Source organism: Myotis lucifugus, unplaced genomic scaffold (assembly GCF_000147115.1).
Source record: "Myotis lucifugus unplaced genomic scaffold, Myoluc2.0 scaffold_510, whole genome shotgun sequence".
Taxonomy (NCBI): domain Eukaryota; kingdom Metazoa; phylum Chordata; class Mammalia; order Chiroptera; family Vespertilionidae; genus Myotis; species Myotis lucifugus.
Genome location: NW_005871558.1, coordinates 373,440 through 393,046, shown reverse-complemented (window position 1 = coordinate 393,046; position 19,607 = coordinate 373,440). Strand labels below are relative to the sequence as shown.

Sequence of the window (19,607 nt, the reverse complement as noted above, 5' to 3'; positions counted from 1 at the left end):
TTACTTGTGCCATGAGATGAAAAAGGTTGAAAATCACTAAAATAGAATAATAGAAATTACCATACTAGCTTTATTGAGCAGTATGCTCTTAAAGTAAAAATAAATTCCAGAGATTAAACAAAATTAAGTTACTTTTGTATATAAAAAATTCAAAACAAATAAAAACATTGCAATAATATTTTGAGATAGCATTAATTAAAAAGTTAAACTATGCCATGTACAATGATAGCCTGATTAAAAAAAATATTAATATATAGGTGAAGTTGGAAAACTAACACTTTATTTTCCAAAAGCATGTTTCTTATAAAGATAAGAACCAAAGTTTGGTAAGTATGAATATAGTCATGACAAAAAATGTTTTGAATATCAAAGTTTAAAAGAAATTTCTTTTTAAAAGATTCTTTTAGAAACTAATAGCTAATTAGATTAAGAAATTATAAAATTTCATTTCCTTTCTAGATAGCTATCATTATAAATAATATCTCACAAGAGGTTTAACAGGAAGAATACAATATTACTTACATGTTTTATCAAAGTGTAAATTATCACCAACAGACTGATTTTCAAGTTATTAATTTTATCTATAATTAAATGTTTACTATAGGGTGTCCCAAATCTTGCGTGAATTTTGGGACACCCTATAGTACATTTCTAATTAATGGCTGATTCTATCCACTAAAAAGCAAGGAATTTTACTAAACTTTCATAATATACTAAATGACTATATGTCAGGATTTACAGATAGCCTAAATTTAATTTTAATAATTAATTGGCAATGATTCAGATATAATATGGCAGCAAAGCAATTAATAGCATATTAGTTATTTTTACCTTCAAAACAAATATAATCATTAATATAGTTAAACCATGGAAGTTAAAAATTATTTGTTATTAAAAATATTTATGTAAACAAATTAATGTGAGCATTAAATATAAGCAATGACTTTAATTAATAATGCAGGAAAAGCTAATAAATATGATATAATCAATAGCAGAGATCTTGTAATTCAAGAAAGCAATAAAAAACATTAATGTTAATTGAACAGTATATTTTTATATTATCCAAAGAAAGATCTTGAAAACAAAGTTTAACTGAATAGTATAAGCAATTCAGTCAATATCTCTAAATTGTAATCTATTGAGAAAAATAAATAAGTATCTTTATGTAAATGTGTTTTTTTCTATTTTTTTTGGTCAACGAATTCTCTTTTCTAATTAAAAATACTTTAAGTAGTTATTCTGATTACTTGGCATTAGAAACATTTTCTATACTCCAATGTGTTTTTACTTACTGCTTTATGTTTGAAAAAAAAAAGCAGAAAAACTGACTATCAGCAATATTGTCCACAATGCATAACAATGTCATGTAAGAAGTCCATAATGTTTCCTGAATCTGTAAGGATTTCTCTAATAAATAACCCACAATATGTATATTTAGAGTAGTGCAGTGAAATGGAAAGTCGTCCCCACCCCAGATCAGATCTCATTTTTAGGTGACCCACTAAGCAAGAATTCCTCAAATTATGCAGTATGGTCTTATAAATAGTAAGAACTAAAACTACTCATCTTGACTATGTACCAATGGGCCTTTTCTACTCCAAAATTAATTACAGATTTGAACAAATACAAAAACCAAACCATTCTTACAAGAAAACTGGTTTTAAAGTAAAAGTCTGATATGGATCTGACATAGATCTAACATGTTGTTTCATATTGGTAAATATAAAATTCTAAGTTAGAAAAAATCAAATTTTTATCAATTTTCTTTATCCTTTAGCTAGAAGTATTTTGGGAACAAAGTGGCAGGTAATCTATTTTTATTTATTTATTCAGAAACAGTTTAAAATCTCAAACTTTTACTGATATACTTATTTCTATTAAGCTTAGGGTAAAAACAGTATTATAGAGATACTAATTATACCATTTGGACAACAGTAAATATAGTATTTTATCATTCTAAAATAATAAATTACTGAAGGTTATAACTAGTAAGTGTAATCTTACTAGTTACAAATAATGTACTTGTTTCTCTTTATGAAAACTTCCCAAGTTATTTTCAATATATTGATTTGAATATCTACTCTGGAGAATTTACAAACTATGTTGTAAAAAAACATAAAAGAGCCCTGGCCGGTTTGGCTTAGTGCATAGAGCGTCGGACTGCAGACTGAAGGGTCCCAGGTTCGATTCCAGTCAGGGGCACATGCCCAGGTTGTGGGCTCAATCCCCAGTGGGGGGTGTGCAGGAGGCAGCCAATCAATGATTCCCTGTCATCACTGATGCTTCTATCTCTCCCTTCATCTCCCTTCCTCTCTGAAATCAGTAAAAATATTTTTTTTTTAAATAAAAGAAAGTTAAACTACATGTTGACTTTTATAACCACTTTTTCCAACAATAAAAAAAAAGGCACCTAATAATTTTAGTAGTTTGGTTACAGAAATTTATACGAACATTCCTAAAGCTTTGCGGCCAAAGCCAAAAGAAAGAAAGAAAGAAAATACAGAAAAGCAGGTAGCAACAGCAGGAGCAGCAGCACAGAGCATGCGGTCAGTGTAAGTGCATCACAGAGCGTAAGCACGCTGGGCAACCACAGGCAGAGGGAGGGGGGGCACCGATGCACGCCGCGCGCGGGACTCTTACACGTCTGCCTTTGCTAGCTGGAGTACAGGACGGAGAGCGCTTCAACAAAGAAAGGAGAAGACTACACGTTACACATATTACACACGTGACTCCCAACGACTACCGCTGTCTCAACATACACAGTATATAAACATACATACAAAGACACTTTTGTTAGGTTGAAAGGAATGTACTTTTCAGGAGAAACTGGAGGATAGAACAGTAAAGAAATGGCCACTTGGACGAGGTCTGAGAGTGACATTAAGTTTTCACTGGACCTTGCACAAACAGTGACCACGAAATAACCCTTCACCCAGGGAGGCCAATCTCCTGTCTGGGAAGAACAGTAAGAACCAGCAGGTAATAAGCATGTCAACGTGTTTTCAAGGTTATCAGTGGCATCTGTCAGTGACGCTGGCAGGTCGGTGGACAGGAGCTCATTTCTTCCTCCAGGACACTGGGATGGAAGGCACTCACTGAGTCCCGAAGAGCTAGCAGCAAACCAGCCAGAGGCCTGCAGGCTCCTGCAGGGTTTTGTCTAGTAGTCCAGTCGGTCTTAAGTCTAAAGTGCCAGATTCAAACCTGGCTTTATCCCTCCATTATTATTCCTGGACGAACCTGTTTCGCCCTCCCTCCCAAAACAAACATTAAACAACTAAACCCCAACGCTAATATCTAATCTCTCCCCTCTCTTCCGTAATAATGCTAACAGCGAATGTTTACTATGTGTATCATATATAGAGATATTTTACCAAGTACGTTACCTATATGAACTCTTTTAATTCGCACAGAATTTAAAGTAGGTAATATGACCCCCATTTTAAATACAAAGGAAAGAGATGAATTTGCCACAAAACTGGTATGTGGTGGAGCTAAGGTTCAAGCTTTCTCAATCCCACTTCTCAGAAATGGTATACAACCACTGTCCATACTTCCGAGTCTCTCAATTCACTTATCAAGTTTTTAAAAAAATATATATTTTATTGATTTTTTACAGAGAGGAAGGGAGAGGGATAGAGAGTTAGAAACATCGATGAGAGAGAAACATCGATCAGCTGCCTCCTGCACACTCCCTACTGGGGATGTGCCCGCAACCAAGGTACATGCCCTTGACCGGAATTGAACCTGGGACCTTTCAGTCCACAGGCCGACGCTCTATCCACGGAGCCAAACCGGTTAGGGCACTTATCAAGTTTTTGAAAATGAAATATTGAGCTTCACAAACATGAACCACCTCTTCTCAGGCAATTTACTATCTTCACCTACCATGTTGAGGGTTTGAATGTGCTCAGGTTTAACAGAAAAAGGAGGCGTGGCAGACCACCGACTGGCGGAGACATCAAACCATCACAGTGTGATAAAGGCGGTAACAGAGATATGTACAAGTCTGTATGGGAACCGTAGGAGGGATGTTCAAGGTTTTATGGGGCCCAGAGGAAGGACTTTATAAGCTGAGTCGACAGGAGTTACAGAAGATTTTAGAGGAAACTGCAAGGATAAGAAAGCTCTCCAGAGGGCAGTCACACACTATTAGCATCACACACAACAACTCAATCGGTTTGGGCATAAAGAACAATCAAGATTTGTTTTATTCTTTAAAAATTCAAATGCCTAAGAGAAAGGAATCTACAGAATTGAATGTTATACTAAATATCTTGGATGCTGAACCCAAGCACGCCAAAGACTGAATACCATTATTCCAAACACCACTCTCCTACGACTCTGAGGACGGACTGAATGATAATTCTGGAAAGGCTGGTCATAGTTATAAACTATAAAGAGGAACAAGAGGTTCATGCCATAAAATACAAATTAAAAATACACCGTTTTTAAAATAGGAGCTTGTTGATGGCCTTTGCCCTGACAGGTAAAAATCCCTTTCCCATGGTAATGTGATTCGAAAGTTCTGAAGGAAGACTTAGTGGCTCATATTGGCTGAGACTAGAAGGCTGAGGGGTGAAGAGGAACTGAATTGATGGACAAGAAAGGAAGCTAAAGAGAACACAGGAAGGGCGGGGAAAGGAGTCTATTAAGAATAAGGAAATAATAACCAATAGTACTGTGAACATTACATACATTTTTTAAAAACATTCTCAAACAACCAATGAGCAAACAAAGGCTAGATAACTTGCTCCAAAGCATACACCTAGGAAAAGCAGCAGAGGCAGACTCTGAGTCCACTTATGCGCTCAGCCAGTAAACTGGGAGAAGAGCCCTTAGGGAGCAAGTGAGGGGAAACCCGTGCCTTCTCAGAGCTGGAGCCTGAACCATGAACATAAAGTTCAGCAGCTTTGCGAATCAACTCCCTTTTCTCTGTAATAGCTCCTTTGCACTGCTTTAAAAGCTGGCTGTACGTCTGAACGGAGTTTATGCTGAGCAACAATAGGTGAGGAATAAGAAGGGCCGTCCTGGAGGGAACAGGGAAGCAGGAAACTGACTACAGCTGGGTGGTGGCAGTGGAGGCGGCAATGAGAGCAGAGACAAGATGGGGCCGGCGAGGTGCAGTGAGGTGTGCACTGCTGCAGGCTCGTCTGCTGAGAAGGGCTGCCTTATTTGCCAAAACATGACTCCTATGTTTTACACGCAAAGATTTTTGTGGGACCAAGGGGATGTAGAGAAGTTTGTCAGAAAGAAAAACGAAAATGATTTCCTAGTGGAAAGAACAATTTAAATAATTTATTCAAACTTCCAAGTCTTTTAAAGATGAACTAGTGGCCCAGTGCACGGATTCGTGCACATTAAAAGGAAATTAATTAGAAGATTCATGCAGTAATTACATTACTGCAAAAAAGTACATGTCAAAATAGTATATATAACATAGTATTATAAAATTAAAACGTGTGCGATTGGTGCCAGCAAGAGCTTTATATGTATTGTGCATGCGCGAGTCAACATTTATTTTTAACTTGCTAGTGCATGTCATATGTACCGGCCAGTCAGTCAGTCAGACCAACATATAGATATAGATATAGATATAGATATAGATATAGATATAGATATAGATATAGATATAGATAGATGATATCTGTATGGAAATATTGAGTATTTTCGTCTAGTAAAATGTACACCAGATTATAACATGAAATACTATTGTACATCAAAATAGTTCTCTTTTTCTGACACTGTAGAATTAATTAGAATAATTATCTGTCTTAAGAATAATAAAATACCAGGTAGTTTCCATTTAGAGTGCAAAGGTGCATACTTTGATATAAATATTTCAAAGATATAAAAAAATCACTTTAAAAACAAGTTAAAAAATCTAGATCAAGGGTTTCCTTTAGTGGAAATATTCTTCTGAATATAGTAATTATATTTAACAAAATACAAAAATAAAACATTTAAAGAATTTCCCCTGGTTTATAAAACAGCTCTATGTACAACATTTGAATTTGAACCAGTTTTATTCCCTTGTTTCTGGAAAGACTGAATGTTTAACAGAATAATAAAATGCTTTATGACAAGGATTACTATGCCTTTTAATGCTGAATAAAGAGAATATATGTCAGGTATTTCTGTAAAGAGAATGAAGGATAAATTATTAAATGTATAGAATTTAGGAGAGAAAATGATAATGCGGTCAATTTATAGTGCATATAGAACCTACTGAACTAAAATCCCTTTCTACATTAGAAGAGAAACTCTGTCAGCATTAAAATGGATTTGTACTCAATTACTATGCTACTATAAAACCTACAGAAAGATTTAATACAACTTGCCACTTTTTCTGATTATACCACCAGAGGTTTACTTTTAAGTAACAGGAAAATTAAATAAAGTGCTGAAAAGAGATGGAGAATGTGAAATAGAAATCACCATGAAAAATAAAAATGAGCAGTTATTTATATATATCGTTCTCTACATATTGCAACAACAATTAAATGAGCATTCCAGTTTTCAGAACTATTGCAAAGAATGAAAACATACAGATTCTTTGATGGCCAAAGAATTTTTCAAAGTACATTTTAATTATGTTTAATAATGATAAACTCTTCATTACATTTAAGATAAAAAAGAAACAAATTATGACCCACAAATAAAGTATCCAGTGTAATATTTCTAAAACTAACTACATTAGACAAATTCTTCATATCAATTCACTGATCTCTTTTACTGAAGGATTCATTGGTTTGAAAATCAGACTTACGTCATCCAAAAAATCAATCAGTGAAGATGAGGAAGAAGAAAAGGAATCCTATTTAACGAATACAGCAATAAAAAAATAGAAAATATGGATGAAGCAATTTAGTAAGAACAAATAATAAATCAAAAAATTTGTAAAACAATTGAAAGGCAAATGACATTAATTCAAATAAATAAATGAAAAAAGCAGTCACTGTCATTGTTTCCCAAGAAACTTAGAAATTCATTAATTACTTTTTAAAGAGTGATTCTTTATCCCTTTCCCAAAGAAATGAAATACAGTTCATATACTGTGCCCAAAATGTAATAAAACGAAGCCCTGGGCCAGTCGATAATCAAATTCCGTGTAAGCATGTTCAAGGTGATGACTAAAAGAAAGAAACAATCTCTGCTTCTAATAATTCCCACTAGAATGTAACTCTGAGGTGGGTGGGACTCATCTGCTCACTGTCTCGGGCACCTAGAATGGTGACTTGCACAGAGATGTAGGATTACTCATTGAATAAAGATATAATCACCAACTTGAATTTTCTGGGGCTAAAATATACTTTATGAAGATTTTTAAAGCAAAAATTAAGTACCAAAGAATGATAAAGAGCCATATAATCACTATTCCGTTAATATGGAATCTGCCTAATACACTCTATGTCATACTTTTTCTTTAAAAACTGCATTAATTTGGAACTGGAACCAGCACTGTCCTACTGTGAACTTGGACATTTTCAACTGCTTTTTACGTGGGCGAAAAGAGAAGAGTCAACATTACTTCAAAAGTCAAGATGTGTTCTGCACTTACTGCTTCTCAGGGGAAGAGATGAAACTGCTTTTCAATCTTACGACTCTCCTCCTATGTAGACCTTTCTTTCATGTTTTCTTAAATATAAAAGTGATTGCAGTTTCCATAAGAATGCTTTAAAATATCTAAGAGTCTAGGTCCTCTTCTGTGGGATGCAATACCAGTTTATTACAAGTAAATTTTAAATCACAAATTGATTTTTAAATTGACCCAAAGAATATTTGAAAAGCTTAATACTTACTTCAAATTGATCCAGAGCATCGGTAGGCGTATTCAAAAATGCCAAGAAAGAGTGCTGTGAGTCTCGGTGCTCTACACCTAGAAGACAGCAGCAACTCTCCTTAAAACTAGAATAAAACTAATTTTCATGGATAACCTTTCCTGCCTGAATCTATTAAAAGCTGTTCGCAAACTACGGGATTTTAAAGCTACATATATTAACCCTACATATTTAAAAAACCAAATTACACTGTTTCTTGGAATATCAGTTAACAGATAAATTATATCATTCTCCATGAAACACTTGTTTCTTGACTTACTTAGTTCTTAAATATCTTTTTCCCGTATAGTACATTATAAAAACACATTAAATTTTTGATAGATTTGAGAGATTTTTCCCTGATTATGTCTGATTTTTCTAAGATAATTTATCACCAAACAAGGTTTTGGTTTTGAAATATTCTTAGCAAACATACAGTATGCACTAACAAATAATCTTTTATAAGAAAACAATGCAGTGATGAAACCAATGTGTTTAGTTATGGAATAAACTTTTGTCAATCTGATTGCAGGTATTGTTTTGTTGACAGAATGAATGAAATCTCTTGGCTATGGCATTAACTTTAAATGCATAATTTCCAAAATAAGCTTTAAAATATACATAAATTTATAAATACTAAGGAGAAAAAAAATTAAGTACATATATTTCCATATTCTCAAGAATTGACATCAATTAATTTGTGTGCTTTTCAGATTACTCGGTAATAATATAAGATAAGGCAGTATGTTCAGAAATTCATTGTCAATAAATATTTATTGAAAGCCTATTATGTGCTGTCCACCTAGACACTGGGAATATAATAGTAAATTAAGCAGAAAAAAAGAACCTTGCCCTCATTATGTAAATATTACATTATATTGTTTAAGTAGTATAGTACATTATGTTACAATATACAGTAAAATTTTCTTATTCTACAATGTTCAAAATCCAAATAAAAAGTTATAGGTTCACATGTTTTCAAAACAGAGCAATGTGATGAACTGAGCTTCTTCTTTCGCAAGTTTGGGTCTGTTCTAAAAACGATGAGTCCACGTCATCTGTGTGTCACAGTAAGTCACCCTCTCACTGGTCTTGGTCTATATAAACTGTCTCAGGGCCACCAGTCCTCCACGTCCTGCCTTCTCTTTCCTTTCCTCTCTGAAGAATACAGCCCTGCTTGACTCTCATTTCAGCAGGATGCCTTCCAAATCTGAGTTCCTAATTCACTTTTTCTGGCTTCCTTCCTTTCTTGTCCACTAGGAAATCCTATCAACCCACATTCATTGCACATCTACTACTTTTAATGGCCTTTCCACGCTAACTCCTTTAATGTGATTACCTTGTTCTTCCACAATTCTAAGCAGATGCAGAGACCTAACTATTTGACATCAGTGTGTGTCACGGGGCTGCGAAGTACAGGGAAGCACACGACATAACACAGAGCCCACTAACCGGGTTGGGATTCGGTCAGGAATACCGACTTTGTCAGGAAAATGAATTTCTCGTTATTGCACAGAAGAGACCTTGTCATTAAAAACATTCTGAATTTCTTTTTATTAAACTTTTTACCTTCTGAATGCCCATATTATGAAAATAAAGTTTAAGAAGTTCATGTAATATAGCTACCAAACACTCTGTGTTGCTTTTCACATTAACGGAAAAAATGCTTAAGTAATTACTGTTTTAAGAAAATGGGAATAAATCCTGGGAAATTCCTCAGGGCAAGCAATTTAAGAACCAAATATGGAAGAAGACAACGAAATGCCAAAATAATTTTTATCTCTGAATTGCTCTTTTAATACTGGATTAGATTAAACTTTAGTTATTTCATACATTCTTTCTTCAACTACCCTGGGAGAAGAATAGAAAGTATAAGATACCTTTTTCCAATCACGAAAATATTATTCGTGAAGTAGGCACTGAAAAAATAGTTAAATTTATGACAAGGTGAGTTCTATTAAAATCAAATCTCTAAACAATGTATATTAAGTAAAACAAAAAGACTCAGATACCAAACTACCAAATATGTATGTATCTCTCTCACACACACACACACACACACACACACACACCCCTATAAATGGATCCCAATAGCCATATAGGGATGCCAGACTGCTAGGGTGAACAATTCTTCCACCTACACAATAAGCTGGTCCTTGTGTAATAAAAATACATTCATAGCAGAATATTAAGTCCTGATCGATACAAAAACATTCCCATACCCTTTTCAGATCTAAGCTCTTCCGTGTCCTTGATCAGCTGTTCGATTTCTGATAGCAGTTCCAAGTTCTTCTTCTCTGCATCTTTTAGTTTACTTAAAAAGAGGAAAAAGGGAAAATGTCATTATTTTCATTGTTGGTTAGTGAGCCGTCATTTACTTGGTTGGACTCACTTGGTTTGAATGCTGTCAGTCATGCTATATTAGGGAAATGCAAACCACTAGGAAGCAAATCCAGCTGTCATCTGCTCTTGCGTAAGTAACGTTTTACGGGAACACAGCTGGACTCCCTTGGTTTTACACTGTTTATGGCGTCCCTGGCCATAAACAGTAGACAGAGACTATATGGTCCCAAAATATTTACCCTCTGGCCTTTTCTAGAAAAAGTTGCTGACCAGAGTTTAATATTAAACTTTAAAATGTCATAAAAGAAAAAGTTAATTTTTGAATTCTGTTAGACTTTTTTCATAGAGAACCATGAAAAGAGCATATGAATGTTTGTAATTTTCAGCCTGACTCATATCCCTGGTTTATGAACAAACTACTATGTCCCAGGCATAAGAAGAAACGCAGTTGTTCCAGATTACAACAGAGAATGACACTCAGTGGTTTTCTTTAACTGCTGAATCTTTATGGGGACCCAGTATAAATTCCACCTGAGAACGGCTGTGTGTCTCTTGGATGCAGTCCTACTGGCTCAACTCAGCCACCTCCCCTCGCTTTCCTCAGCCTGGAGGCTGGCTTGTCTATTATCTCCCAGGGAAGAAGAGCTTCCCACACTGGCCCACATTGCCACGATGCTACTGGATGTTTCCTACTCTTTGCTTGGCTTTTTCTGAGCTTTGGGAGCTGTTTCTTTGGTCCTAATCTGTGTTTTCAGGCGTTCGTCCTCCTTGGCAACATTCTGGAGGCACAATCCTGAGGTTCAGCTCGACTTTCCCACCCTCTCTGCACCTTCCCAAGGGGCAGGGTGACGCTGTTTCCGGTGGGTGCAGTCTGTAGGTGGCACACACTGGCGCTACAATGTGCTCCCATCCATCGGTGATTGCTGGGTTCATTGTATATTTTCTGTCAGAGCTCCCTGACCACATATTGAAGGTTTCCAAGAATATTTTTGGATTCTCTTCACTTGAAAAGTGGTTTCTTTACAGTTTACTCCAGGGAATGAAAGAGAATGTCTGTCGGGGAAATGGCGTAGTGATCCTGGGAGGGAAGCCAGGGTGCAGAGCACTGGCTGGCGTGTCCTTCCTCCCACAGCTGGCACTAAGGAAGGGAGTGGAGGACCCTGCGATGTGTCTCTCATTCCAGTCCCTGCTGCGAGGGCCCTTGACTTCCTCGTCTCTGAGCCTAGATCTAGGCTCGGGCCAACCAGTAGGTTTCCTCCCTGGCTCTCTTCTCCTTGAAGCAGCCAGTGACCTGGACCCACTTTTGGACTTTGTGTGTGTGGTGTTGTTTTTTAACTTTTAGCAGGACTTGGCACAAGGCTATTTACATATGTTCTGATCTTTTCATGGATTTTAATGTTCTCTCTCTAATAGCAAAGAGAGCTAACTCTAATAAGCTCCTACTATGTACCACCCCACTTTCCGCATTCAACATGTAATCCAGATGCCGAACTCTTCCTCTTGATGGAAGTGTGTGTGGTGTGGAGAGTTGGGGGGTTACAGTGATCTGTGCAATCAGCCCCACTGGTAGCCAGCTGGACATCTTTGCAGCCCCACTGTCCACACTAACGGGGCCTCAGTCTGCTACTGATGGGGGTAAATAAGTTCTATTCTTCACCTTCCGGAGTCCTGAGGCAGGTTCTATCAGTTCTTTGTTTCCAATCCACCACAACGGAATCCTCGTCCTACAGCACGGGGGGGGGGGGGGGAGGGGCGTGGGGTGAGGTGGGGTGTGGAGCCTGCCCGCTCCCCTGGTTGGGTAGGGATGCACTTTCCTCAGCTGGAGGCAGGGCCAGGAGGTGGGGAGGACACGCCTCTCCCTCACACTGTGAAACAGGCTCCCCCAGGCCCCTTTCTCTTCTTATTTAACAGCTCTTTATGCTGGGATCGAATTCATATTCTCCAGAAAAAGCTTTTTCTTTTTTCCATTTTCCAGTCACACTAGCACATTTAAGTAAAACACTCTTAATTTATATCTAGATTATTTATAACGAGACTTTATAATTCAACTGGGCTGCCATTTATCTGGCCTCTGAGTTTATTCAAAACATTAATGACTACCGTTTAAAGACTAAGGCTTCACACCATTCAAAACTGAATTTATGGGACTATATTTCTTTTCATGACTGAACACTTTGGAGCCTCCAAAAGAAATTTTTTAAAATCTTCATTTTAAGAACTTTCTATTGTTCCTCTATGTCACCTACACTAACTTGCTCTCAAACCATGTTTATATCCAGTCCAATTATGATTTTCACTTGACCACTTATTTATTCAGAGTACAAATTGCTCTACTGTTGTGATAAGAACTGAGGGAATGTATTCATAGCTAGCTTTCCCAGAGACTGTGGGGATATACTTGTTTTTATACCCATAAGAGAACATGAACCATGAACAGTAATTAAAATATATTATATCATTATAAAATTTACCATCAACAGAACCTTCATTTGTAAAAGATTTATGGCCAGAATTTTCAGATGACTGTATTTTGTTCTGACTACATGTTGTATTTTTATGTTAATATGATGTTCTTGAACATGAGAGAAGTGGGGATTTAATGGAATAAAATATGAAAGTCAATTAAATTTTACAAATAAGGGGAAGAGTAAATAACAGAATATTAATTGGTACTATTCATTCCACTTTACGGGCAAGTCTGAGGAAACAAGGCTGTATTAAAATTCCACCACTGCAGAAAAGGTTTGAGAGCATCTAGTCATTTTCAAATCTTCATAACCATTTCTGGGTCACCACTTTAAAGAAAAAGTCATAGTAAACTAAACATGTAACTTCTCTCCAAATACTTTTGGACCAACGTAGACGTTATTCCAGTAGGACCATATTATTCAGTCTTACCATTCCGTTATGATGTTAGATGCTTTAACTTTATTTAGCTCTTCTTGGATGGCCTGTTTGGCTCTTATTTCTGCGTCCAGAGCGGACTGTAACTCCAGTCTAGCTGACATGTCCAGTTTCGCAAAACGACGCATTTTCCAGGGCATGTCCTAGGAAGTAATATGACTGTTTTTAGCTCTATTCTATTTTTTACATACAAATTTAGTAATCCAAGTGAAGTTGGAAACTACTTAAAAGTATTATCTTTCTCTAATAAAATAGAATAAGCACATTGCTTGTGAAAACATATTTTTCATTAAACTCAGAAATAACTGTAGACTCAAAAATAAGTAAGTTTTTTTACAGTTGTTTTCAATATTAACTAGCCATGCAAATTTTAGTTAAGCAGCTATGTGTTAAGATTTCCTAAACTGGAAAAGACCTGGACTAACTGATTTCTCATGAAAAACTTTACAGTCGGCTAAAGCCCAGACAAACTGATGAAAGTGCTCAGGTTCATCACAGTGTTTCTGAGCTCCCCTGCCTCCGTTACGGCGAGTCTCTGTGCAGAATGGCAGCTTACTGTTGCTCGTGTGCCCAAGCTGGAGTTTCTTAATGCTTCCAACTCCTCAGTCATTTTCGAAGCTAAGGCCTGAAGGTATCCTCGTGCGTCCTTCTCATCACTGACCCTAAAATGCATATAAAGACAGAGATAAAGCACAACATTAAACAGAAAGAAAAACTTATTTTAAAGCATCACAAAGAAATGTGAAAAGTGACAGAAATTTAAAGATGTCCTCAAATACCTTCTTTCTAAAGTTCTACCATAGTACCACTGCATGTCAACAAGTGGGGAAATGTCCACTGGACAAATGAAAGCTGGCCATGTTTGGTTAAGTCCAAATTACTCCTCCCTCATAAATCCCTAAAACTTCACCCATAAACCACAGAAGTAATACTCTTTTAATCTAACATTAACCCCCCTCATGATTTCCAAAAAATATTAAGATTTCTCATTAATTGGATCCTGCCATTTTATGCTATATAAAAACATAACACACCATTCTTATAATTGAAATATGTGTATTCAGAAACTTATTTAAAAACATATTCTGCAAAAATCAAAGTTGTATTGTAATAAAGTTCTTCTGTTTTCTGAAATGGTAAATAAGATAATCAAAGAAAAAAGATTAAAGGTTACTAAAACTCAGTTTGTATTTATTGTGTTAAGACTTTCTTGCTGATGCAAGTATTATAATTTTAGGTAGAAATATTTTCAAATTATCCTATCTAATAATAGCCAAACATGGTAATTGACCGTACCTTCACCATGCCTCCCATGGGCTAATCAGCGCAATATGCAAATTAACCGCCAACAAAGATGGCTGCTAATTATAAACTGCAGGCAGGGCGGGCCAGTGCCAGCCGCCATCCGGCCCCCATGTGCCTCCTAAGCCCTGCCCACAGCCGGGGATCCGCCCCCAGCCAGGAGACCCCGTGAGCGGCCCTGGGCGGCAGCGGGGCTTGGTGGCGCGATCAGCCCGAGGAAGCCCTATTCTTGCAGGAATCCTCCTGCAACTGGCCTCTAGTATTTAATAAAACAAATCCCACCCCACCCAGTGTGGCTCAGTGATCAAGCGTCAACCTATGTACCAGAGGTCAGGGTTCGATTCCCGACCAGGGCACATGTCTGGGTTGGGGGCTCGATCCCCACTAGGGTGTGTGCAGGAGGCAGCCGATCAATTGCTCTCTCACATCATTGACGTTTCTCTCTCTCCCTCTCCCTTCCTCTCTGAAACAAGTAAAAATATTAAAAAATAATAAAAGAAAAAATAAAACAAATTCCACATGCTAGAATTTGTCAAGAGAAAGTCTGCTTTTTGTTACATCTCCTCCCAAACAAGGGAAGAAGAGGGTCAAGGGGTGCCAGCGTATGAAAATCTACAAAAGGTCCTGTTTTCAGGAATGAAAATCATCTGCACACAGAAAGCTATAATTCCACACAGAAAAACGTTGACATTTGCAATGCTCAGCAGTATATTCTAACACACTATTTACTTTATGCAGGTTGGTTGTTTTCAAAGAGAAAATACAGGCCACTGAACAGCTATGAGGAAAGTATATTTCAGGGAAATTAACATGTATCTGTGATGCATACAGCACACAAATTTAAATCTTAACCCTTATTTTAGCGCCTTTAGAATTCAGACTCCCGAGTAGTCAAGGGATGATTCATGTCCCAGACGGGATGGAGTGAGATAGTGCAGGACTTCATTACACCAGAATAGTGCCCCATTGAAAGCTTGTGAATTGTTTATTTCTGGAATTTTCCTTTTAATATTTTCAGGCTGTGGCTGACTACAGGTAAGTGAAATCACAGAAAGCAAAACTGCAGATAAGTGGGGACCAATGAATATTACAAGTTTCCGAAACTGCATTGCTTCACCTTTACTATCCCACACCACACACTGTAAATAGCTGAGACCCCTGACCTTCATAGCCTTGGGTAGAGTATCTCAGAGAGTGATTTTCAAGTAGGTGAGGACTCTGAGGACAGGAGCATATCTTTTTCTTTTAGCCTGTTAAGTATTTAATAATTTGTTTTTTAATACACGACCATTTCTAAATATCAGCTTTTAAGCAAAGTGACTTCTGTGTATTCCTGATTTCTTTTGCACATTTCACTTGAATAGGAAAAATGTAAAATGAGCAATTTGTGGGATTACATGAAAACTTTCACTTTCATCCTGTCTACACTGAGGCTGCCTTCCTTTCCCAGGCCCACTGCCCACCCCACCCGCGCCCGTCACGCAGGCTCCGGAGACCAGTGGGCTAGGAGCTCAGGCTCTGGCCGGGTCAGCTTTGTCTTCTATGAAGGCATTTTCAGCAATACCTTAATAACAAATCTGATTAAAGAATAATGGAATTACAAATAAATAGTCGTAATTTTTTATATACGCTTGGCTAATGATTAAAATGATTTTGCTTCAGAAATGTAGACTTGCCCTAGCCAGTTTGGCTCAGTGGATAGAGCATCTGCCTGCGGACCAAAGGGTCCCGGGATCAATTCTGGTCAAAGGCACGTACCTCGGCTGGGTTGCAGGTTCTTTCCAACCCTGGCAGGGCGCCTGCAGGAGGCAACCAATTGATGTGTTTCTCTCACACTGATATTGCTCTCTGTCTTTACCTCTGTCACTCTCTCTAAACACCAATGGAAAAGTCACTCTCTCTAACCACCAATGGAAAAATATCCTCGGGTGAGGATTAAAAATAATAACAATTTAAAAAAAAAGAAAAATAAAAGAAATGCAGACTTGATGACTAGGACATAAATTAAACATTAATAAATTATTTAACTGTACTGCTTGGAACACAACCAGATTTCCATAACTGGGACATTTTCCTTTAAATATTCACTGAATAATCACATTATTAAGCTCAAGATAAGTTAACATAACAGATCCACAGTTAAGCCAATATCACCATACTTGAGTCATTTGGGTAAGATTTCTTAAAAGAGTGTTTATTCACTTTTGATTTTAAGGAGGATATTAACCTGGTATAAGGAAAATGGGGAAAAATGCTTAAAGAACCAAAATAAGAGCACAAGAAACTAAAATTTCTACTAAATGATTGGTCTATAAATATGTGAAGAAACGAGTTATTTTCAGATAAATTAAATATCCATGATTTACCAAAAAGTTAAAAAACTAGAAAATAAATATAAGAAGTTAAACTATTTTTATTAGAAAATAAAGTCCCCATTTGCTTCCACTTTTCTCATGTATTAAAAATATATACAAATACTAGAATAATTATTTTAATGAGTGAATTAATATGAAGGTTACTAAGGTAAATTATTCCACATGAAATCCTAAAAGCTTAAAGAGCAGTTGCTAAAATTAAACTGGACCCACATGGGTTTGTAAAATGCCATGGTGAGTCAATCTGTTATAATATGGAGGACAGTGTTAGTACATCTTCATCCTCTAAGTGTTTCTCCGGGCTTTCTGTTTCTTAAATAATCATGAATACAGCAATTTTGATCTTAGAAAGGAACATCTATAGCTAGTGAATGACTTTCTTCTGTCCTTTAAGGACCAACTGTCTTAGGAGAAAAAAACAGTTTCTTTTCTTGGAAAGAAGCACCGTATTTCAATGATGCTGTGTAGAGCTGACATGGGTATCTGTTGGAGTTGGGGAACGGAATGGAAAACACAGCAGAACACAAATCAGTAATAACATCAGTAATAAAACTACGCTTTTAGAGTAACATTTTTTCATAGCAAAAAAATAAGGTAACGTGTGAAGTCACCTCCTGGAATTCATGCCGACGTGAGCTATGTCCAAAATCACCCACAAAGCCACGCTGAAAAGAACTCACCACTGAATGATCTCTGTGATTTGGGCTTCCCAATGCGCCACTGATTCCTTCTTGTCTGCTAGGTCTTTTACTTCTTCTTCTAGCTGCCGGTTGCGTACACTTACGTTCTCATACAGAGCGGTGAGCTGAAAGGCGTTTCAAGACACGTGACTTAGGAACAGGAACTCAAGGTACTCAGACGCCTCTTGTTAAATCTTAAATTCACCATATTCCACTCAAAAATGCTTGTCTTACTGATCCCTCACTATTACCCCTCCGGTCACGGGTTTGGAAACATCAATTACTCTCTGAAGTCTCCATCTGCCTTTGCTTTCCCCCTTTCTCCTTACATTGAATTGATTCCATTTGTGAACAGTCTCCATTTGCCTGAAGAACTCTCCAATTCATTTTTTTTTTTTTTTTGGTCTGAAAATGTCTCTTTGTCATCCTCTCTCTTTTTTTTTTAAATTCTTTATTGCTTAAAGTATTATATATGTCTCCTTTCCCCGCCACTGACCTTTCCTGGTCGTTCCCACCCCTCCCCCCAGCACATGCTCTCAGCCTCCTACTGTCTGTGTCCATCGTTTATGCTTATATGCATGCATATGAGTCCTTTGATTGATATCTCACTCCTCCCCCACCTTCCCTCTGAAGTTGGATGGTCTGTATGATGCTTCTATTCATCTTCTTTTTTAAAAAAGTATAACAATTACAAGCATATATAAGAATGGATGTATAGTATAAGTGAGCCCATCATCCATGCTCAACAATTAATCACACTCAATGTCAATGTTAATTCATCTGTACTCCTGTTTTCTTACCCATCCTCCTGTATTATTTTGAACCAAGTACCAGACATCATATTTTATCTATATACATTTCTGTGTATAGAAAGCTCTAGAAAACAGGCTCTCTTTAAATATAACCATAATATTATCATATTTAACAAATTTAACAAGTTTCTGGATATCATCACATGGGTAGTAACTGTTCAAAAAGTTATCCCAAAATATCAAAAAACTTAAGTTTGTTAAATTAAGTCATGACACCAACAGTAAACATAGCTTAATGGGGTAGCTGGATCTTCCAAGTCTTGTATTTATAGGTTCCTAGCTTAGTCCATTCAGGCTGCTATAACAGAGTATCACAGAGGCAGAGCTGCCTCACACAGATTGTCAAACTGCAGCGGGAAGGCCGGGGAGGGTTGGGGGGCAGGAGGGAGGGGGTTTAAGAGATCAACTGAAGGGCTTGTATGCATGCATATGAGCATAACCAATGGACATGGGACACTGGGGGGTAGGGCAAGCCGGGGTATTGTCAAGGGCGGGGGGGAAAAAAAAGGACACATATGTAATACCCTTTGTAATGCTTTAAGCAATAAAAAAAAATAAATAAATAAATAAAAAAAATTATTCTATAACAGAGTATCAGAGACTGGATTAAATTTTTTCATACTATAGGAATACTTCCTACAATACTCATCCACAGAAAGGCATTGGGGAGGTAAGAAGGCAGCCAAGACTTTACTGACCAAGATTCTATAGAGAGAAGGACAGAGATGAGCCCAACCCACTAACACGGTGTCTCCCCACTGGACTGGACATTCCTGAAATGACCTCAGCAGTGCTTTGTCTTCCGCTGGCTAATTCCAAGGGCCCTGAAGTGACTGTTGTTGGTAAGTGTGCACTTTGACAAGTGGGAGGGTTCATCATCTCTTCATGCCAGCAGAGCCACAAGTCCACCAGCTGTTTCTGAGACTGTTTTCTGCAGATGCAGTGTCTTCACTTATTCCTGCAACAAATCTTTTTTTTTTAAATTTTTTTATTGCCATTGTTTTTGACAGCCCTTCCAAGTAATTTGTGGTTGGGGTTTTGGTGGGAGATTTGCAGGAGAAGGAAATGCAGATTTTGCACGGCCATGTTACAACAGCTATAAGTTGTTTTGAATAGATTTATTCAGAAAAAAAGTTAATCTTTCCATTGTTACTAAATAAAAGCATGGACTCTGGAACCAGACTACCAGTCTTCAGCAAAGTAGCTTAATCTCCCTTTGCCTCAGTGTCCTCATGTATAAAATGTGAGACTAGGGTATACCTTAGAGAGGTATTGGGAGAATTAAGTTATTCAAATAAAGTAACTCAGAAGAGGACTAGCACAGAGTCAATTTACCTAAGTATCAGTTCATTTTGTATGTTTGGGAATTTACTA

At 37.1% G+C, this 19,607-nt stretch overlaps 1 protein-coding gene across 8 annotated transcripts in view; it reads right to left on the bottom strand.

The window, feature by feature from the left end:
• Positions 1 to 19,607, bottom strand: part of CDC42BPA (CDC42 binding protein kinase alpha) — a 178,469-nt gene that overhangs the window by 35,750 nt on the left and 123,112 nt on the right. For 6 of the 8 annotated variants that reach the window (XM_023745028.1, XM_023745035.1, XM_023745036.1 and 3 more), the window contains 6 exons: positions 17,422 to 17,546; positions 13,621 to 13,726; positions 13,059 to 13,207; positions 10,040 to 10,131; positions 7,800 to 7,876; positions 6,767 to 6,814 (listed from right to left, as the gene is read on the bottom strand). In XM_023745028.1, coding sequence (XP_023600796.1) covers positions 6,767 to 6,814; positions 7,800 to 7,876; positions 10,040 to 10,131; positions 13,059 to 13,207; positions 13,621 to 13,726; positions 17,422 to 17,546 — 597 coding nt within the window. The remainder of the gene's footprint in view (positions 1 to 6,766; positions 6,815 to 7,799; positions 7,877 to 10,039; positions 10,132 to 13,058; positions 13,208 to 13,620; positions 13,727 to 17,421; positions 17,547 to 19,607) is intronic. The other 2 variants (XM_023745033.1, XM_023745037.1) reach the window with 1 other exon arrangement.